The 22,466-nt window shown below is 53.0% G+C and overlaps 1 protein-coding gene across 6 annotated transcripts; it reads right to left on the reverse strand.

Moving 5' to 3' along the window:
* Positions 1–125: 125 nt before the first annotated feature.
* LOC133362882 (uncharacterized protein SPEM3-like) lies at positions 126–20,763 on the reverse strand. 6 transcript variants are annotated; one of them, XM_061581824.1, is made up of 9 exons: positions 20,591–20,763; positions 16,683–17,817; positions 16,217–16,352; positions 14,947–15,027; positions 12,556–13,901; positions 7,324–9,094; positions 5,231–5,298; positions 3,065–3,161; positions 126–1,499 (listed from the first exon to the last, which is right to left on the reverse strand). In XM_061581824.1, exons 2-9 carry the CDS (start codon positions 17,708–17,710, stop codon positions 1,338–1,340), a joined length of 4,689 nt encoding a protein of 1,562 aa, XP_061437808.1. In that variant the 5' UTR covers positions 17,711–17,817; positions 20,591–20,763; the 3' UTR covers positions 126–1,337. The 6 variants fall into 6 exon arrangements, with proteins under 6 accessions (XP_061437808.1, XP_061437806.1, XP_061437809.1 ...); XM_061581822.1 differs by having other exon boundaries at positions 12,556–13,904; XM_061581825.1 differs by having other exon boundaries at positions 126–1,548; positions 12,556–13,904.
* Between the last annotated feature and the right edge of the window lie 1,703 nt (positions 20,764–22,466).

Consider the following 22,466-nt stretch of genomic DNA (forward strand, 5'->3'; position numbering starts at 1 on the left):
TCCCATAGAGACACAGACTCCCAGACTCCCAGAGACACAGACTCCCAGGGACAGAGGCACATAGAGACACAGAGATCAGCACGGTTGGGTACGTACGGTGCAAAAGGAAGTTCAACACACGTACGCAGGGGACATGGTCTCGCCACGATATATAAGTGTTTGTATTAAACGACTGCGGGTGCAACGATCACAGCCTCTCAGCAACAACACAAACCGCAGCCTCTGCCGCCTGCCAACCGCGCTACTCAACTCCATGGCCCAGTTTAGCAACGGAGGCTTTCGACCGCCGATATTCAAGCCGGCGAAACGCCGCAGCGAACATTGCGGGTTTACTCTCCCGACACACAACCCGGCGTTTACTCCACGCGACTTGGCAACTGCAGCCGATCGATCGCCACTAGGGTTGGCGGTGATGTCGCGGGCGCCCGTGCCAGGCTTGGTGCACCACGAGGCCGGAACACTTCGAGTGTGTGGCTCTCGCAAGCTGGCAAGACCGGGAGCAACAGGAGAGCTTCACCATTCTTGCCCGATGAAGCTGATTGTAATTATCAGCGAAACGTCGCACTACTCACATTTTAAAATGCTGTTGATTCTCTCTTCAGCACACCACCGGTGGGGCTAAAGAAGTGAATTAATTTGTCCTTTGAAAAAAACGTGACACATTGTTTACTGTTTGGCCGTGTCGGGTGGTGGAGGGTTACGACACATTTATAAACAACGCGATCTCAACCCAACAACGTTGATTATGAATAATATTGGTCGTGAAAGCATGCTACGTGTTAAATTGGCAAGAGGTGGTCACGGGGCAGACCCTCCCTCCCTCCACCCAATTGTGGCCCGTCACACGATGGGCACGCTACCGTAAACAACAACAAAAAACAACCGCAAACCACAACAACAACGCACCAAATCACAGCACGCACGGCGTCAACGGCGGCCGTGGCAGAGAAACAAAACCCAACAACAACCCTAACCCTCCTCTTGGTTCTTTCGGTAAAGTCACGTAGAAGGGAGATAATAAAATAATAAAAATAAAACATCATAAAATAATTCTGACGACGTTTCGGCCACAACGCAAGCGGCCGTCCTCAGGTGAAGAACAGGTCTGTCGGGAAGACAGCGTCCCAATGCTGCTTGCGTTGTGGCCGAAACGTCGTGAGAATTATTTTATGTTTTATTTTTATTATTTTATTATTTCCCTTCTACGTGACTTTACCGAAAGAACCAAGAAGATGAATCCCTGCAGTCACGAAAGAAGCTGAACATCGAAATTTGCACGTTACAAGTTACGCTACCTTACACACCCACCACGACGGCTTTCGGCTGTTACCGTGTTGTCATGCGTTGCACAACGCCGGAATAAAATTGTATCTCGAGCGAACCGGGTCCTGATCCTGGTTGACTCGCGCGCCGCGGACTGCGCTAGCGCCACACCGCAGCTTTGCGACTTCGCCCGGCTTGACGGACGCCGCCTCCGGCTGACCTGGATCGACGCGGCACTGCGGCGGAGGGGCGAGTGGCGGGATGAGCGGTGGGGCCGTGCGGAGGCTGCGCACGCGAACAGGGGAAACGCGCAGATGGTGCGACAAAGCCTCTCGCGAATGCAGAAACCTCTTCTTGGTTCTTTCGGTAAAGTCACGTAGAATGGGAATAATAAAGTAATAACAATAAAACGTAATAAAATAATTGTCACGACGTTTTCGGCCACAACGCAAGCAGCCGTCCTCAGGTGGAGAACAGGTCTGTCGAGAAGACAGAGTCTAAATGACACACCCCAGGCTTGGAGCGTCTATTTAAGCTGCTGGGTTGGAGGGGGGAAGAGCGCCTTGACAAAATAATTTGCATATCAAGAGGAATTTAGCATATTTATGGGAAATGCAGATATGCGATTAGTACTACTTGTGAAATGCGTAGGTTTGGCGGGGGGTTTAAAGTCATATTATGCCCGTGCATTATGCAGGATTAGAAGATGAATCCGTGCAGTCACGAAAGCTTTAAATCGAAATGCAGAAACCTCGTACCGGTGGGGAAAGAAAATGGAATAATGAAATGTACCGTACTAGTAATGGAAGAACTCCACGACTCCAGGAAGTGGCCCCGAGGCTTGCCACAACGTAAGGGGCCGTGGCCAATTACAGACAACGTCAGTTGAGCGTGGACAATTAGACCCAAGCCGAAACATAACATGTAAAAAAGAATATTTAAAAACGATATATATATTTTATATATATATAAAAATATATATATATGATATAATATGGTATTGTCATCAGTGTGACATCAGTATACCAAGTTTGCAGTCGATACCACATTGGGAAGTGGGTTAAAATTGAGTTACAAGATTTGAGGATACAACAACAGACAGTTAAATAAAAGCGTGTAACAATAGGGCTTATTTTGCCTTTTGGCGTCATCTGGTCCAACACCAATGGAGACTAGGCTCTAAGAAAAGCTGTCTCGGGTGTGGACCAATCAACTTCAAGGACAGTGCATACATTATCAGAGTTGTGTTTTTTGTTTGCATTTTGACTGCTTGTGTTGTGGTTATTGCAAACATGATCCCTTGTATAAAGGTGTCAGTTTTTGTACCAGTTGAAAGGGTAAAAACCTATTACTATAAAGAGTATGAATCCTTGAAGTCACAAAAACTTCAAATCTACTCTAGCACAGAGGTCGCAAACGGGTTTTGATTCCTTACCCGTACCCAGCCGCACCAGGGTCGCAAACGGGTACCCGGCCGTACCCGTACCCTACCCGGCCGAGTACGGGTAGGGTACGGGTATCGGGTACCTGATTGCGACCTCTGGGATGAAGCCATGTTGCGGGCGCGGGTGGGTTGATTCTAGAAACTTGAATTGTGAGAAGAGACAAGACGTTGGGAAATGAGTGACAAACGGTGACTCACCAGTGACTCACGGCCTACCCGTACCCGGCCGCACCAGGGTCGCAAATGGGTACCCGTACCCGTACCCGGCCGGGTACGGGTAGCCGGGTATCGGGTAGGGTACGGGTATCGGGTATCCGGTTGCGACCTCTGCTCCAGCAGCAGCAGTGCGACGCATACCTTGCAAGTGCGAGGAACAATGGGTGAGCAGATGACCTCCCCGACAGAACTCGGGGGAGGAGGAGGTTGATGAGGTGGACACTTCTCGGCGGGGTCCCTGTCGAGATAAATCGACATGCGTGGGTGTACAGGCGGTTCACAACGGCCGCGTCAGGGACGCTTGTGTGTACGCACGTTGAACTTCTTTCGCACCGTACAAGGCCAACCGCTCTAGATCGCAGGTGCGGGGTGAAGGACAACAAACTAAACACATTAAGGAGTTCTAGAGAAGTGAGTTTCCAATCAAGAGCAAGACTGATGGAGGCTCTGCTCGGAGATTCGAATAGATTTTTCAGCCAAAACTGAAGCTGCGAGTGGCTGAGCGAGTGGGTGAACGTGGTGCATCTGCCAGACATCTCAGCCCACGGCACCTGGGTCTGTCCCGCGACCTCGTGCCAGCGGAGAGCGTTCGAACACTTCGCGTGATGGCCTCGGAGCACACCTGGGGCCTGGCACAAGCGCCACGGTAACATCACTGCCACTTAGTGGCGAACGGCGGCTGTTGTTGTGGGTGTGGGGATGTGAATGAACGAGTGAGTAGTGGTGGTTAGCGCTACGCTGCGCTACAAACCCGGCGGCCAGAGTGCGATTCCCACTCACGGTCACCAACACCGGTGACGATGATCGGAACCGTTTCTGGGCCTCCCCTAGGTCGACTCAGCCTTAAATAAGTACCTGGCGCGGTGTGTAAACATCGCTACGAGGGAGACAAAGGCGGCCGGGCGTGGTGCTGGCCACCCACCTCCTCGTGTGCCGTGCCGGCCTTTGTCGGTGCTACTCGCTACCAGCACTTGCCCCAACAGTCTGTTCAGGCTACACGGGGGGTCTTTGTCTTGTGAACGAGTGAGTGAAGTGGGTCATCCGCAGCAGCAGCAGCCAGCAGCAGTAGCAGCAGTAGCCAACAGCAGCAGACAGCAGTAGCCAACAGCAGCAGACAGCAGTAGCAGCAGCAGCCAGCAGCAGTAACCAGCAGCAGTAGCAGCAGCTACAGCAGCAACTCTCAGTAGCAGCAGCAGCCAGCAGCAGCAGTCAGTAGCAGCAGTAGCAGCAGCAGTCAACAGCAGCAACCAGCAGCAGTCAGCAGCAGCACACAGCAGCAGCAGTAGTAGCAGCCAGCAGCAGCAGCAGTCAGCAGCAGCAGTAGCTAGCAGCAGCAGTCTGCAGCAGCAGCAGCAGTCATCATCAGCAGCAGCAGCAGCAGTAGACAGCAGCAGTCAGCTACAGCAGCTACAGCAGCAGTAGCAGCAGTCAGCAGCAGCAGCCAGCAGCAGCAGACAGCAGCAGCAGCAGCCAGCAGCAATCATCAGCAGCAGCAGACAGCAGCAGTCAGCAGCAGCTACATCAGCAGCAGTAGCAGCAGCTACAACAGCAGCAGCTACAGCAGCAGCAACAGCAGCAGCAGCAGTCATCAGCAGCCAGCAGCAGTAGCAGCAGTTGGAGCCAGCAGCAGCTACAGCAGCTACAGCAGCAGCAGGCAGTAGCAGCAGCAGCAGACAGCAGCTACAGCAGCAGTCATCAGCAGTCATCAGCAACAGCAGCAGCAGCTACAGCAGCTACAGCAGCAGACAGCAGCCAGCAGCAGCTACAGCAGCGATCAATCTACACCTCTGACAGCTCAAACCCCCACCTCTTTCTCAATGGCCCCATCGTCTTTCTCCGAGTTTTCAAGTAACACCGGAGCTTGGCTCCGAGCCTCACTTATTGTCATTTATGTTCGCGAAATATTGGGCGCATTACAGATTTGCACGATCGTTGTTATTATGGCGAGTGGCTGAACGGGTGGGTAAGTTGGTGTTGAGGTCGATGAATGGTTACGTGAGTTTTTTGGTGGATGAGTGAATTGATATTTGAGTGGGTGAGTAGGTGAGCTAGCATGTAAGAGGGTGACCGAGTTATTTGTGCGAGTGGGTGGGTGGGTGAGCAGCTACAGGGTGAGCGAGTGAAGAATGTGTGATTGCGTGGGAGAAGAGAGTGAGTGAGCGAGTGAGTGAGCGATTGGGTGAACAAACAGATGAACGTGTGATTGTGTGGAAGAGAGGGTGAGCGAGTGGGTGAGCGATTGGGTGAGCGAACGGATGAACGTGTGATTGCGCGGGAGAGAGGGTGAGTGTGAGATGGTATGCTCACCTGCCCAGAGCGGATCCAGACTCCTGAAACTCCCCACTCAGAGGAATTCCCGGGGAACGGCTTAACAGCTGCAAAATCGTCAGCATCAACGTCATCATCATCATCATCCACCACCACCTCGCCATCATCAATGATGCGATCACTGAGTGTGTGTATATGGGTGGCTATACGAGTATACGTGACTTTTTCGATTTAAAGCTTTCGTGACTGCAGGGATTCATCTTCTTGGTTCTTTCGGTAAAGTCACGTAGAAGGGAAACAATAAAAATAATGAAATCAAACATAATAAAATAATTCTCACGACGTTTCGGCTACAACGCAAGCAGCCGTCCTCAGGTGAAGACCAGGTCTGTCGGGGAGACAGCGTCTGAGTGAAAACAGACGCTCGTCTCCCCGACATGAATGAAAACAGACGCTGTCTCCCCGACAAACCTGGTCTTCACCTGATGACGGCTGCTTGCGTTGTGGCCGAAACGTCGTGAGAATTATTTTATTTGGTTTTATTTTTATTATTTTCATTCTACGTGACTTTACCGAAAGAACCAAGAAGATACACGTGCCTTGTGTGAGCGTGAGAGTGTGGGGAGCGGTGGTGGCGCCAACAACCCCAGTTCGATTCCTAGTCACGACCAATAACGGTGGCGAACATCTGAACCGGTGCCGAGCTTCCCCGAGGTCGAATCAACCTCACGGACGAGTAGCTGGTGCCGTGTGCAGTAAACATCGCCACTGGGGAGACAAAGGCGGCCGGGCGTGGTGCTGGCCACCCACCCCCTCGTGTGCCACAGTGCCGGTAGCCTTCATAAGTGCTGCTCGCTAACAGCACTTGCCCCAGCAGTCTGTTACAGGCTATACGGGGCATCTTTGTCTTTGTTTGTACCGGTGACGTCACAACGACGCTTGTGCCAGGCTAGGTGCAGGAGGTCACGGGACAGACCCAGTAGGTGACGTGGGTTGACTGCTGTGCCAGGCTAGGTGCAGGAGGTCACGGGACAGCCCAGCAGGTGACGTGGGTTGACTGCTGTGCCAGGCTAGGTGCAGGAGGTCACGGGACAGACCCAGCAGGTGACGTGGGTTGACTGCTGTGCCAGGCTAGGTGCAGGAGGTCACGGGACAGACCCAGCAGGTGACGTGGGTTGACTGCTGTGCCAGGCTAGGTGCAGGTCACGGTACAGACCCAGCAGGTGCCATGGGTGACTGCTGTGCCAGGCTAGGTGCAGGAGGTCACGGGACGACGATGATCCGAACCGGTCCTGGGCCTCCTCCTCTAGGTCGACTCAGCCTCAAACGAGTACCTGGTGCGGTGTGCAAGCAACAACACCACTGGGGAGACAAAGGCGGCCGGGCGTGGTGCTGGCCACCCACCCCCTCGTGTGCCGTGCCGGCCAGCTCACTAACAGCACTTGCCCCAGCAGTCTGTTGAGGCTACGTGCATGAATGTGTGAGTACATGTATACGTGCGAGTGCATATCTGGGTGTGTACATGTATGTACATGTATGTGTGAGTGCTGATGTGGGTGTGTACATGTATGTACATGTATGTGTGAGTGCTGATGTGTGTGTGTGTACATGTATGTACATGCTGATGTGTGTGTACATGTATGTACATGTATGTGTGCGTGCTGATGTGTGTGTACATGTATGTACATGTATGTGTGCGTGCTGATGTGTGTGTACATGTATGTACATGTATGTGCGAGTGCTGATGTGTGTGTACATGTATGTGTGAGTGCTGATGTGTGTGTACATGTATGTGCATGTATGTGTGAGTGCTGATGTGTGTGTACATGTATGTACATGTGTGTGTGCGTGCTGATGTGTGTGTGTACATGTGTGTACATGTATGTGTGAGTGCATATCTTGGTGTGTATATGTATGTACATGTATGTGTGCGTGCTGATGTGTGTGTACATGTATGTACATGTGTGTGTGCGTGCTGATGTGGGTGTACATGTATGTACATGTATGTACATGTATGTGTGCGTGCTGATGTGGGTGTACATGTATGTACATGTATGTACATGTGTGTGTGCGTGCTGATGTGTGTGTGTACATGTGTGTACATGTATGTGTGCGTGCGTGGAGCAAGTTACCATCTGCACGTATCTCCTCAGCTCACATTCTCTTTCTCCTCTCCACTCGTCCCCTCTGCTCTGCGAGCCAGCGGCGGTCGTGCCGTGGCCGGCGGCGGTCGTGCCGTGGCCGGCGGTGGGCGTGCCGTGGCCGGCGGTGGGCGTGCCGTGGCCGGCGGTGGGCGTGCCGTGTCCGGCGGCGGTCGTGCCGTGGATGACCACGGACACGGCGGGGCTGCTCGTGCGTCTGTTATGGCTGCGGGTGTTTGCTGCGCGAGTGGCGGTGCCGGAGGTAGATGCGGTGACATTGAGGAGGGGCGGAGTGGCGACAGACGTGTCTCCGTTAGCGATAGACCGCTGTGTGATAGGGACAGTGTGGTGTGTGTTAGGGACAGTCTGCTGTGTGTTAACGACAGACTGCTGTGCGTTAAGGACAGTCTGGTGTGTGTTAGCGACAGTCTGGTGTGTGTTAGCGACAGTCTGGTATGTGTTAGGGACAGTGTGGTATTCGCTAGGGATAGTGTGGTATGTGTTAGCGATAGACTGGTGTGTGTTAGCGATAGACTGGTGTGTGTTAGGGACAGTCTGGTATGTGTTAGGGATAGTGTGGTATGCGTTAGGGACAGTCTCGTGTGTGTTAGCGATAGACTGCTGTGCGTTAGAGACAGTCTGGTATGCGATAGGGACAGCCTGGTATTCGCTAGGGATAGTGTGGTATGCGTTAGCGATAGACTGCTGTGCGTTAGGGAAAGTCTGGTGTGCGTTAAGGACAGTATGGTATTCGCTAGGGATAGTGTGGTGTGTAATAGGGACAGCCTCGTGTGTGTTAGGGATAGTGTGGTGTGTGTTAGGGACAGTCTCGTGTGCGTTAGGGATAGTCTGGTATTCGCTAGGGATAGTGTGGTATGCGTTAGCGATAGATTGGTGTGCGTTAGAAACAATCTGGTATTCGCTAGGGATAGTGTGGTGTGCGTTAGGCATAGTGTGGTGTGCGTTAGGGACAGTCTGGTATTCGCTAGGGATAGTGTGGTATGCGTTAGGCATAGTGTGGTGTGCGTTAGGGATAGTGTGGTGTGCGCTAGGCATAGTGTGGTGTGCGTTAGGCATAGTGTGGTGTGCGTTAGGCACAGTGTGGTGTGTGTTAGGCACAGTGTGGTGTGTGTTAGGCATAGTGTGGTGTGCGTTAGGGATAGTGTGGTGTGCGCTAGGCATAGTGTGGTGTGCGTTAGGAACAGTGTGGTGTGCGTTAGGCACAGTGTGGTGTGCGTTATGCATAGTGTGGTGTGCGTTAGGCACAGCCTGGTCCATGTAAGCGAGGGATGTGTGCGTGCTATGGACAGCAGGCGTGTATTTGTCGGGGCTCAAGTCATGCAAATTGTGGATGGACGCGTTCTGGCCGGCGGTGTACGCGTCAGGGCCGATTGCGACTGTGCTGCTGCTGTTGCAGCCGCTGCTGCTGCTGCTGCTGTTGCAGTTACTGCTGCTGCTGCTGCCGCTACTGCTGCTGCTGAGTGTGGTTGAGGCGCACGCGGCGGAGATGGGCGCGTACGCTGCCGTGCTGCCAGAGGCGAGCGCGTCGTGGTCGACCGCCGCGTACCCCGTCCGCGCAGCGGGGCTCGTGATGTGAGCGGCGGGGCCGCCGGCGCTGCGCGTGCCGTGGCCGGCGGTCCCCGCGTCCGCCGCCTCGTGGCGGACGAGGCGAGAGAGCGCCAGCGTCGTCTCGTGTCTCCACGCCTCGAGGGCTCGCTTCTCCCAGGACAGGCGCTCCGTCTCCGCGCGGACGACGCGGAGGCTGCAGGGGACAAGGCGCACGAAGAAGCGCGCGCGCTAACCGGAGTGTCCACCATCATCCCGTGTCTCCGAACGTGTCCCCCGTGTTTCTGTGTCTCCAATCGTGTCTTCAATCGTGTGCCCTGGTGTCTCCAATTGTGTCTGTGTCTCCAATCGTGTGTCTCTGTGTCTCCAATCTTATCCCCCGTGTTTCCAATCGTGTCCCCCGTTCATATGGTACAGGTACAATGGGAGGCTGACCGCTGCCCGGGTGCGGTCAAGCGATGGCTCCCTCTATGTTGATGATCTGGTGATTGCTGCTCAATCAGGAGTTGGTAACTCAACTGCTGAACCTGCATTGTGCCACTTCGTGGTGGGGCCTTACTATTGTAATGACAGTAGAGTCTACCTGCAGTGCGAGTGGACTGGTGGCCACGGGAGGTAATGACAGGGGAGTCAGCTGTGAGTGTGAAGGGACTGGTGGCCACGGGAGGTAATGACAGGGGAGTCAGTTGTGAGTGCGAAGGGACTGGTGGCCACGGGAGGTAATGACAGGGGAGTCAGTTGTGAGTGCGAAGGGACTGGTGGCCACGGGAGGTAATGACAGGGGAGTCAGCTGTGAGTGTGAAGGGACTGGTGGCCACGGGAGGTAATGACAGGGGAGTCAGCTGTGAGTGTGAAGGGACTGGTGGCCACGGGAGGTAATGACAGGGGAGTCAGCTGTGAGTGTGAAGGGACTGGTGGCCACGGGAGGTAATGACAGGGGAGTCAGCTGTGAGTGTGAAGGGACTGGTGGCCACGGGAGGTAATGACAGGGGAGTCAGTTGTGAGTGCGAAGGGACTGGTGGCCACGGGAGGTAATGACAGGGGAGTCAGCTGTGAGTGTGAAGGGACTGGTGGCCACGGGAGGTAATGACAGGGGAGTCAGCTGTGAGTGTGAAGGGACTGGTGGCCACGGGAGGTAATGACAGGGGAGTCAGCTGTGAGTGTGAAGGGACTAGTGGCCACGGGAGGTAATGACAGGGGAGTCAGCTGTGAGTGTGAAGGGACTAGTGGCCACGGGAGGTAATGACAGGGGAGTCAGTTGTGAGTGTGAAGGGACTGGTGGCCACGGGAGGTAATGACAGGGGAGTCAGCCTGCAGTGCGAGTGGACTGGTGGCCACGGGAGGTAATGACAGGGGAGTCATCTTGCAGGACGAAGGGACTGGTGGCCACGGGAGGTAATGACAGGAGAGTCAGCTTGCGGCACGAAGGGACTGGTGGCCACGGGAGGTAATGACAGGGGAGTCAGCCTGCAGTGTGAGTGGACTGGTGGCCACGGGAGGTAATGACAGGGGAGTCAGCTGTGAGTGTGAAGGGACTGGTGGCCACGGGAGGTAATGACAGGGGAGTCAGCTGTGAGTGTGAAGGGACTGGTGGCCACGGGAGGTAATGACAGGGGAGTCAGCCTGCAGTGCGAAGGAACTGGTGGCCACGGGAGGTAATGACAGGAGAGTCAGCTTGCGGCACGAAGGGACTGGTGGCCACGGGAGGTAATGACAGGGGAGTCAGCCTGCAGTGCGAGTGGACTGGTGGCCACGGGAGGTAATGACAGGGGAGTCATCTTGCAGGACGAAGGGACTGGTGGCCACGGGAGGTAATGACAGGAGAGTCAGCTTGCGGCACGAAGGGACTGGTGGCCACGGGAGGTAATGACAGGGGAGTCAGCTGTGAGTGCGAAGGGACTGGTGGCCATGGGAGGTAATGACAGGGGAGTCAGCTGTGAGTGTGAAGGGACTGGTGGCCACGGGAGGTAATGACAGGGGAGTCAGCTGTGAGTGCGAAGGGACTGGTGGCCACGGGAGGTAATGACAGGAGAGTCAGCTTGCAGGACGAAGGGACTTGTGGCGAGGGAAGAGGACGGTAGAGTCTGCTGGTGGAGCGAGCGTCCAGTCAGCAAGAAGGTTCTGGAAGGGGGGGGTGAGGCCTCAGTCCGTATATAAGGGAGATACGCGGGAGACTTGGGGCAGTTGCAGTGGGGTCTCCGTCTGTTCGAGTGAACGTGTCTTCATTAAAGAAACCATCTCAAGAAAAATGTGTCAAGTCGTCTTTGCACTATCATTCCCACCAAACATAACGCATCTACCCGGGCATTTTATGCAGTAAAATACCCCACCTCCTCGTGAGTGATGGGGCAGTTGTGGAGAGAAACGATGACCTCCCACACCTGAGTAGTGAGCTTGTGACCAGTACCAGTTTGGCGGCAGAGGTCTTACTCCGAATCAGTCGAGCAGCATTATCTTTTCATCGGCTGTGTAATACTGATGTGTCGGAAGTTTCCTAGTCTATCGTTCCATACGAAGCTGCAATGGGGAGACAAAGACGGCCAGGCGTAGTGTTGGCCACCTTCCCCTTCAAGTGCCGTGCCGGCCTTCATAGGTGCACGCTTATAGCACTTGCCCCAAAAGCCTATGTAGGCTACACAGGGGATCTGTGTCTTTGTTTGTGTGTGAATGAGGATCAACAAGTGTTCATCTTCTTGGTTCTTTCGGTAAAGTCGTCACGTAGAAGGGAAACAATAAAAATAATGAAATAAAACATAATAAAATAATTATCACGACGTTTCGGCTACAACGCAAGCAGCCGTCCTCAGGTGAAAACCAGGTCTGTCGAGGCGACAGCGTCTGAATGAAACAGCACCATGCTTGGAGCGTATATTTAAGCTGGGTTGGAAGGGGGGGAAAGGGCACCTTGACAAAAGAATTTGCATATCAAGAGGAATTCAGCATATTTATGGGAAATGCAGGTATGTGATTAGCACCACTTATGTCCGTGCATTATGCAGGATTAGCAGCATCAAAGGGAGGGGATATGGGAAATGCAGGTATGTGATTAGTACTACTTATGCCCGTGCATTATGCAGGATTAGCAGCATCAAAGGGAAGGGATATGGGAAATGCAGGTATGTGATTAGTACTACTTATGCCCGTGCATTATGCAGGATTAGCAGCACCGAAAGAACCAAGAAGATGAATCCCTGCAGTCATGAAAGCTTTAAATCGAGATCTACAAGTGTGTTTATAGCTCCCGGTATCTCCCCAAGTCTCCCCATGTGTCCCAATGTCTCCGTATCTCTCCCATTTGTCTCGCCTGGTATACAGCAGGTTGTGGATTTAATCCCAACCCTGACGCCCGATCTACGTCTGGAGTTTGCGTGTTCTCCCCGTGGTCGCGTGGAATTGCTTCCGGGTCCACCGGTTTTACCCTCCACATTTAGAATAAACTTTGAATAGTATTTGGCTGCTATAAATTCCCAAGTGACAAGCCACTAAATTGAGCTACCATATGCGATAGCCTTCTTCGAAAGAGCTATACGGCTCAGCGGGCCTAACCTGGTAAAACAAAAAATTAAATATAGTTTATAGTTTTAGTTGAACAACCGATCTCCCCGCGTTCTCTCGAATCTCGCCGTGTCCACCCCCCCCCCCCCCCGCTTATCTCACCGTTGCTCGTGCTCCTGTCGCAGCGATCTCATCTCCTCCTCTCGGAGGCGAAGTGTCTCCCGCATCGAGGCCTCCATCTGCACGGCCTGGTCCCGGGCGGCCTCCTCCGTGTGCAGCAGCCTCTTCAGCTCCTCGACCCGAGCGCGTCCACCCCTCTCCACCGCCTCCCTCTCCTTCACCTCACTGTCTCTCTCCTCCACCAACCCGTCTCTCTCCTCCTTCAACTCATCTCTCTCCTTCACTACAGCGTCTCTCTCCTCCTTCAACTGCACTCTATCCTCCACCACCCGGTCTCTCTCCTCCTTCATCTGGTCTCTCTCCTCCTTCAACCGGTCTCTCTCCTCCTTCAACTGGTCTCTCTCCTCCACCACCAGGTCTCTCTCCTCCTTCAACTGGTCTCGCTCCTCCTTCAACCCATCTCTCTCCTCCACCACCAGGTTTCTCTCCTTCATTACAGAGTCTCTCTCCTTCACTACAGAGTCTCTCTCCTCCACCAACTGGTCTCTCTCCTTCACTACAGAGTCTCTCTCCTCCTTCAACTGCTCTCTCTCCTCCTTCAACCCATCTCTCTCCTCCTTCAACCGGTCTCTCTCCTCCACCACCAGGTCTCTCTCCTCCTTCAACTGGTCTCGCTCCTCCTTCAACCCATCTCTCTCCTCCACCACCAGGTTTCTCTCCTTCATTACAGAGTCTCTCTCCTTCACTACAGAGTCTCTCTCCTCCACCAACTGGTCTCTCTCCTTCACTACAGAGTCTCTCTCCTCCTTGATCCGGTCTCTCTCCTCCTTGATCTGGTCTCTCTCCTCCTTCAACTGGTCTCTCTCCTTCACTACAGAGTCTCTCTCCTCCTTGATCCGGTCTCTCTCCTCCTTCAACTGGTCTCTCTCCTTCACTACAGAGTCTCTCTCCTCCTTCATCTGGTCTCTCTCCTCCTTCAACTGGTCTCTCTCCTTCACTACAGAGTCTCTCTCCTCCTTGATCCGGTCTCTCTCCTCCTTCAACTGGTCTCTCTCCTTCACTACAGAGTCTCTCTCCTCCTTCATCTGGTCTCTCTCCTCCTTCAACTGGTCTCTCTCCTTCACTACAGAGTCTCTCTCCTCCTTGAACTGGTCTCTCTCCTCCACCACCCGGTCTCTCTCCTCCTTCAACTGGTCTCTCTCCTTCACTACAGAGACTCTCTCCTTCACTACAGAGTCTCTCTCCTTCACTACAGAGTCTCTCTCCTCCTCCTCCTCCACCACCACCACCACCGCCACGTCCGAGTCTCTCTCCGTCTCCGTGTCGTCCCCACGCTCCACCACCTCCGAGTCACTCTGGGTCCCCGTGCCGTGGCTCGGCTCCGCTGCCTGCTTCACAATCAAAAGAGACGCGAAACCATCTTCTTGGTTCTTTCGGTAAAGTCACGTAGAAGGGAAGTAATAAAATAATAAAAAATCATAAAATAAAAAAATTATTATATTTTATTATATTATTTTATTATTTTATTTTATTATTTTATTTTATTATGTTTTATTTTTATTATTTTATTATTTCCCTTCTGCGTGACTTTACCAAAAGAACCAAGAAGATGAATCCCTGCAGTCACGAAAGCTTTAAATCGAAAAATCAAAAGAGACGCGAAACCCTGAACGTTAACGCGGACTCAACGCGTGCGCGCGCAGTCAGCGATTCACAGCAACTGCTGTCTCGGGGGCGAGGCCACGTAAGGCACTTACCCACATCTATGTCGTCGAGAATGCCTCCCTCCCCTCCCTCCTCACGACCTCTGACACACAGCCAAACAAAATGGAATCGTCCGCGCGGCGTGCGAGCGTTTGACAGCGCGCCGATTATTACCGTAGACACGGCTCGATTCGCCCGGCGAGGTCGGGAGAACGATCGTCGCAAACGCAATTTGGCGATTAGATAAGCGACGTGTTTCACCCGAGTCCTCGCCCGCATGTTGAACTTCTTTTGCACAGTACGTAGCCAGCCGTGCTAATCGGAGGTGCGGGGGAAGCAGCAACAATCTAAACACAAAAAAGCAGTCCTAAAGAAATTCGTTTTAAATCCAGGTGATTTAAGTGCACAGCTCAAAGCGGCTTCCTAATTATCGGAAGAGCGTTCCAGACGGCCGCAAAAGCAGCGCGTCTGAAAGCGCCGCGCTACGCAGTGGCCGTCTTTGTTCGCTGAGCGAGCCAAAGGCCGCTCTGCGAGTATGACGACCGGAGTTTGAGCGATGGTGGTTTATGCTCCTTGACGAGCTCCGTGAGTTGTTGCGCTTCAATTGTTGGCAAGCGCTTCGTGCGCGCAACGAACGCCGCCGCTCGCGATCAGCCACGTCACCACGCAAGCCTCCCTTCGTCCTGCTCCCCTCCCTACCTCCCTCCCGCCCCCCGCTCCATACTTTACCTTCTCTGCTTGCACCGTGGGACTCTGCTCTGTGAGATGAGCGTCTCTCCTCTTGCAGCACCGCACCACTTGCGCCAGGGTCTGCGGTAAACGCGCGCGCGGAACAGACAAAGGGGGCCCCCCGTGTAGCCTTCAAGGGACCGTTGGAGCGAGTGCCGTTAGCGAGAGTAGCAGCAGCACCTACGAAGGCCGGCACGGCACACGAACGGCCGGGTTGGCGAGCACCACGCTCGACCGCCTTGGTTTCGCACCAGGTACTCGTTCGAGGCTGATTCGACCTCGGGGAGGCCCAGGAGCGATTCAGGTTATCGTTACTGGTGTTGGCCGTGAGCGGGAATCGAACTGGGGTCGCTGAAGTTCTTAGCGCGGCGCCTTAACTGCCACTCTACCGCTCCCCACAAAGATTCCCCGTGCAGCCTTAAACCGTTGGGGCAAGTGCTGTTAGCGAGAGGAACCTTTCGTGACTGCAGAGATTCATCTTCTTGGTTCTTTCGGTAAAGTCACGTAGAATGGAAATAATAATAAAATAATAAAAATGAAACATAATAAAATAATTCTCACGACGTTTCGGCCACAACGCAAGCGGCCGTTCTCAGGTGAGGAACAGGTCAGAAGACAAAGTCATTCAGACTCTGTCGTCTCGACAGACCTGTTCCTCACCTGAGGACGGCCGCTTGCGTTGTGGCCGAAACGTCGTGAGAACTATTTTATTTTTATTATTTTATTATTTCCATTCTACGTGACTTTACCGAAAGAACCAAGAAGACGAGAGGAACCTATGAAGGCAGGCACGGCACACGAGGGGGTCGGTGGCTAGCACCACGCCCGGCCACATTTTGGGCCTCTGGGCTTGGCGCTCAGCGGCCGTGATTCAAAAATAAACGCGGAGGCAGAGACGGCAAAACAGTGCAGACCTCTCCAGATGATTGGCTACGTACGTTTGGCTACGTACGTTTGGCTAAGTTCGACGTACATACTAAACTATCTTTTACTTTAGAAGCGACCGGGCCACAAATTAATTGGCTTATCATTGCGTGGAAATTTCTAGCAGCCAAATACCACGGACGCATGTTTCAAAATGGAGGGAAAAAACCAAAGGACCCGGAGAAAAATCCACGCAACCACGGGGAGAGAGAGACACACAAACTCCACATATACAGCAGCAGGCATCGTCAGGGTTCGGGAACGAGCCCACGGCCTCCTGTATACCAGTCGAGCTCGTTAACGTCTCCTAGCCACCGTGGCGAGACAGAAGTGAACCACCCCTCACCTCATCCAGCTGCCTCACCACCGCCTCCCTGCGCCGCTCCATCTCCACGGCGACGTCCAGGGCCTGGCGAGTCTCGCGCAGCCTGCTGAGGGCCCAGGCGAGGCGGCGCTGGGTGACTCGGTGACGTTTCCTCTCCCTTGTGGAGGGGGGGCGGGGAGGTAAGGAGGACACGATCATTAAGCATCATTGACGGCGATGACGAATCAGCGATCACCATTGGAACCTCATTTGCTAGTAAAAAATAAAATTGTTTTTTTAACCTTTTTTTTTTTACTGGCAAATGAGGTTCCAATGGTGTAAATGCTTTACCCCGAGCTCTCGTACTCTGATGGTGCGTTGTCTTTGAGTTGTGCGCCTTTTAGCGTCATCTGGTCCAACCCATGTGAGATTAGGCTCTAAGGAAAGCTGTCTCGGGTGTGGACCAATCAACTTCAAGGACGCCTTCTTACGTGTTCAACCGACTTACCTCAGGGCAGCTGCCCAAGGCCCCATCTCCTCCCCGCGCCGCTTCAGGAGGACGAGCAGGAGGTTCACGATGGCCGGCATGCGATGCAGTCCGCCGCTCAGCATGGCCGCCGCAGAGGCAGGGGACGGCTGCTGCTGCTGCTGGCGGAGACTCGAGACGCGGGTGACGTGGGGAGATGCGGGGACGCGTGGGGAGACCGAGGGAGACGCGGGGACACCGGGGGAGAGACTGCGACACGCAGCGAGATTAGGGGAGCTTTGGGAGGCTGGAGAGACGCAGCGAGACATAGAGAGGTCAGGGGGAACACGGGAGGTTGGAGAGAGACAGGGAGACACAGGAAGCCCAGAGGAGACACGGGGACCGCAAAAGAGACTGGAGACGGAGAGAGATGGAAAGCAGAGGGGAGAAGAGGGGGAGTGCCGGAGAGCGAAGAGTCTCTGGGGAGAGAGGCCCGGGGAGTGGGAGTCCTCTGTGTGCGAGTGAGCGCGCAGACGCTCCGGTGAGGGGTCACTGTCGTGTGCGGGTGAGCGTGGTGCAAGTGAGCGCGCGGGTGAGTGCGTACACGAGTGTTCGCTACGTGGTTCAGGTGAACTAGCATGTGAATGTTCGGGTGTCCGCTCGTTCAAACCTTCAGCTTCACTGCGAGGCGAGTGGGTAAGTGAGCGTTCAGGTAAGTGGGCAGTTGAATAGTCGAGCGAGTGTGTAGGCGAGTATTCAGGCGAGTAGGTGGGTGAGCGTTCATTCAATTGTTCGTGTTCATCGCGAAGTGAGTGGAGAGGTGAACGTGTAGATGAGTGATGATTCAATCCTTCAGCTTCATCGTGAGCTGCACGTGTGGGCGAGTCTTCAGGTGAGAATGTAGGCGAGCGAATAGGCGTGTCCATCGATGCACGTCGATCCAGTCCCATGGACTCCTCTCCACGTGACTCCATCACCCGACCCCCACAATGCACCATTGCTGCCACTTGCTCCGGGGAATTGTGGGAGTCCAGCGGGGGTGGCTGCCCCCCCACGGAAGTCACCGCCATCCTGGCTCGACTGACCAATCAGGAGCTGCCTTGAGAAACCCCGTCAGCCAATGGAAAGGCTGGCTTGGGAGAGAGGTTGCCGTGGCGACGGTGGTGGGTAGCTGAGTCTGTGGCGGGAGGGAGATGGGAAGGGGGTGAGCAGCTTGGTGAGTAAATGGGTGGGAGGTGTAGGGGAGGGTGGGCGAGTGGGTGGGTTGGCGAGTGGGTGAGTTGGTGAGTGGGTGGCTTGGTGAGTGGGTGAGTTGGTGAGTGAGTGGGTTGGTGAGTGGGTGGGTGAGTGAGCACTTTGGTGAGTAAATGGGTGGGAGGTGTATGGGAGGGTGGGCGAGTGGGTGGGTTGGCGAGTGGGTGAGTTGGTGAGTGAGTGGTTTGGTGAGTGGGTGGGTGAGTGAGTAGTTGGGTGAGTAAATGGGTGGGAGGTGTAGGGGAGGGTGGGCGAGTGGGTGGGTTGGTGAGTGGGTGGGTGAGTGAGGAGGTGGGTGGGTTGGTGAGTGAGTTGGTGAGTGGGTGAGTTGGTGAGTGGGTGAGTTGGCGAGTGGGTGAGTTGGTAAGCGAGTGGGTTGGTGAGTGGGTGAGTGAGTGAGCAGTTTGGTGAGTAAATGGGTGGGAGGTGTAGGGGAGGGTGGGCGAGTGGGTGGGTTGGTGAGTGGGTGAGTTGGCGAGTGGGTGAGTTGGTGAGTGAGTGGGTTGGTGAGTGGGTGGGTGATGTGAGCAGTTTGGTGAGTAAATGGGTGAGAGGTGTAGGGAAGGGTGGGCGAGTGGGTGAGTTGGTGAGTGGGTGAGTGAGTGGGTTGGTGAGTGGGTGGGTGAGTGAGAAATTTGGTGAGTAAATGGGTGGGAGGTGTAGGGGAGGGTTGGTGAGTGGGTGAGTTGGTGAGTGAGTGGGTTGGTGAGTGGGTGGGTGAGTGAGTAGTTGGGTGAGTAAATGGGTGGGAGGTGTAGGGGAGGGTGGGCGAGCGGGTGGGTTGGTGAGTGGGTGAGTTGGTGAGTGGGTGAGTTGGTGAGTTGGTGAGTGGGTGAGTTGGTGAGTGGGTGAGTTGGTGAGTTGGTGAGTGGGTGAGTTGGTGAGTGAGTGGATTGGTGAGTGGGTGAGTTGGTGAGTGGGTGAGTTGGTGAGTGAGTGGGTTGGTGAGTGGGTGGGTGAGCAGTTTGGTGAGTAAATGGGTGGGAGGTGTAGGGGAGGGTGGGCGAGTGGGTGGGTTGGTGAGTGAGTGAGTTGGTGAGTGGGTGAGTTGGTGAGTGAGTGGGTTGGGGAGTGAGTGAGTTGGTGAGTGGGTGAGTTGGTGAGTGGGTGAGTTGGTGAGTGAGTGGGTTGGTGAGTGGGTGGGTGAGCAGTTTGGTGAGTAAATGGGTGGGAGGTGTAGGGGAGGGTGGGCGAGTGGGTGGGTTGGTGAGTGAGTGAGTTGGTGAGGGGGTGAGTTGGTGAGGGGGTGAGTTGGTGAGGGAGTGAGTTGGTGAGGGGGTGAGTTGGTGAGTGGGTGAGTTGGTGAGTGAGTGGTTGGTGAGTGGGTGGGTGAGCAGTTTGGTGAGTAAATGGGTGGGAGGTGTAGGGGAGGGTGGGCGAGCGGGTGGGTTGGTGAGTGAGTGAGTTGGTGAGTGGGTGAGTTGGTGAGTGAGTGGGTTGGTGAGTGAGTGGGTTGGTGAGTGAGTGAGTTAGTGAGTGGGTGAGTGGGTGAGTTGGTGAGTGGGTGAGTTGGTGAGTGGGTGAGTTGGTGAGTGAGTGGGTTGGTGAGTGAGTGGGTTGGTGAGTGAGTGAGTTAGTGAGTGGGTGAGTTGGTGAGTGGGTGAGTTGGTGAGTTGGTGAGTGGGTGAGTTGGTGAGTGGGTAAGTTGGTGAGTGGGTGAGTTGGTGAGTGGGTGAGTTGGTGAGTGGGTGAGTGGGTGGGTGAGTGAGCAGTTGGGTGAGTAAATGGGTGGGAGGTGTAGGGGAGGGGTGGGTGAGTGGGTGAGTTGGTGAGTGGGTGAGTTGGTGAGTGGGTGAGTTGGTGAGTGGGTGAGTTGGTGAGTTGAGTGGTGAGTGGTGAGTTGGTGAGTTGGTGAGTGGGTGAGTTGGTGAGTGGGTGAGTTGGTGAGTGAGTGGGTTGGTGAGTGGGTGAGTTGGTGAGTGGGTGAGTTGGTGAGTGAGTGGGTTGGTGAGTGGGTGAGTTGGTGAGTGAGTGGGTTGGTGAGTGGGTGAGTTGGCAAGTGGGTTAGTTGGTGAGTGAGTGGGTGGGTGAGTGAGTTGGTGAGTGGGTGAGTTGGTGAGTGAGTGGGTTGGTGAGTGGGTGAGTGGGTTGGTGAGTGCGAGCGTTTGACCGAAAGAACCAAGAAAATGAATCCCTGCAGTCACGAAAGCTTTAAATCCAAATGTATTTATACTGCACGAGAAATCCGATGAGCTATGAAGCTCTTTCATTGCAGATGTTTCTAAACGTTAAAACAACAACGAACGCAACACACAAACACGATGTGAGTGCAAAGTATAAGAAGGGTAAACAATTCACTTAAACGTAAAAAGTAAACTATATGTTGTTATTTTACAAAGTAAAATAAATCCCACTGAGGTATTAACCCACAAACCTCGTGTTCCACAGTGCACACTTGCCCCTACAGTCTGTTACAGGCTACACGGGGGACCTTTGTTTTGTTGTATATCTGTGGAGGTGGGTGGACTACGCACCAAGTACTCATTTGAGGCTGAGCCGACCTAGGGGAGGCACAGGACCGGTTCTAATAATCGTCACCGGGTGTTGGCGGTGAGCGGTAGTGTATCTAACCGCTCCCCACACACAGATGTACACACATTCATGCATATTCACACACACAGATGGTTATTCGTAGACAAATATGGTTGGTTATTCGTATACACACAGATGTACACACACACACTCGCCTCACCTACCTCGCGTTTTTTTCTCTTATTCTTCTTCTTTCAGGCGTTCGCTCGATCTCGAGTGCCGCCTTTACGCTTTGAGTTAAAGTTTTTTGTTAAAATATATTAATATTTTAAAACTAAGTTCATAATTTACCTCAGACTCCTTCGCGGCTTTCAATCACCGCCAACCGTTTGCGGGGGGAGGGGGGGGGGAGCCGGCTGTTGGTACCGGTCACGTGACGCCAACGCCGCGTCGTGATTGGCCCGATTTGGATTTCCCGCCAAAACGACCGGAGCCAACCAGAGCTCGCGCGGGGAGTCCGGCGGGAAGGGACCCGGATGCTCATCTGCATTGGGAAATTTGAAGTCTTATTGGTGGGGTGCTTATGTGAACTGGGAAATTAAACGTCTATAGTATTGATTGATTATAATCGATTAGCAGACGCGAATAGCAAACCTGTCAACCGCTGATCAGTGCCCGAGCTTGTCACCCCCGTGCCCCTACACTACTATACACTACTTTACACTACACTATACACTACACTATACACTACACTATACACTACACTATACACTACACTATACACTACACTATACACTACACTATACACTACACTATACACTACTTTACACTACACTATACACTACTTTACACTACACTACAATACACTATACACTACTTACACTACACTATACACTACACTATACACTACACTACTACACTATACACTACACTATACACTACTTTACACTACACTATACACTACACTACTACACTATACTATACACTACACTATACACTACACTATACACTACACTACTATACACTACACTACTATACACTATACACTACACTATACACTACACTACACTATACACTACACTATACACTACACTATACACTACACTATACACTACACTATACACTACACTACTATACACTACACTACACTTACACTACACTACACACTACACTATACACTACACTATACACTACACTACTATACACTACACTATACACTACACTATACACTACACTACACTATACACTACACTATACACTACACTACTATACACTACACTATACACTACACTACACACTACACTATACACTACACTACTATACTATACACTACACTATACACTACACTATACACTACACTACTATACACGACACTACTATACACTATACACTACACTATACACTACACTATACACTACACTACACTTACACTACACTACACACTACACTATACACTACACTATACACTACACACTACACTACTATACACTACACTATACACTACACTATACACTACACTACTATACACTACACTATACACTACACTATACACTACTACACACTACACTATACACTACACTATACACTACCACATACCTGTCAGACCTTATTAATCACCAGACCGCTGCGACAATTGTTTCGCAAGCGACCTGGCGAATGGACAATAGCTCTCGCAAGCGGCTGGCTGCTTCATCATCATCATCACCGTGGCCACCATCGCGTGGAAATGTCTAGCGGGAGCCAAGACTCTGAAACGCCGCGTGTGATGTCGATTCTAAATGTGGAGGGGGAAAAATTTAACCCGTAAAAATAAAGTTTTTCACTATAAATCCTTTATATGCGTGGCGGCTAGAGTCCTCTCGTCCTCTGGCTTGAGATGGCTGCCTCCTATGGGTCAGATAATTGCCTGCCACCATTAAGCAATTGGTAATTAAATATTTTTAAAAAAATCCTAAAAGGTGTAACATTTTAGAGAAATTTTTTTCACGAAAATTAATTGTCACGCACAACGAGTCTGTGTGCAAAATGTCAGCTCGATTGGATCACGGGAAGTGGGTTAAAAAACGACCGAAAGATTTGCACGGTCGTAAGCAAGCAAGC

Source organism: Lethenteron reissneri, unplaced genomic scaffold, assembly GCF_015708825.2.
Source record: "Lethenteron reissneri isolate LAM-NWPU_2019-01 unplaced genomic scaffold, ASM1570882v1 scaffold_1638, whole genome shotgun sequence".
In the NCBI taxonomy this organism is placed as follows: domain Eukaryota; kingdom Metazoa; phylum Chordata; class Hyperoartia; order Petromyzontiformes; family Petromyzontidae; genus Lethenteron; species Lethenteron reissneri.

Bases quoted from the DNA above. Each gene is read 5' to 3' on its own strand.
- LOC133362882 (XM_061581822.1), bottom strand. From the start codon at position 17,710: ATGGCGGTGACTTCCGTGGGGGGGCAGCCACCCCCGCTGGACTCCCAC. The intron at 15,028-16,216 runs GTGAGGGGTGGT...CGTTTACCGCAG, and splicing joins TGGTGAGGCAGCTGGATGAG to ACCCTGGCGCAAGTGGTGCG. The intron at 9,095-12,555 runs GTGAGATAAGCG...TGTCCCCTGCAG, and splicing joins CGACAGGAGCACGAGCAACG to CCTCCGCGTCGTCCGCGCGG.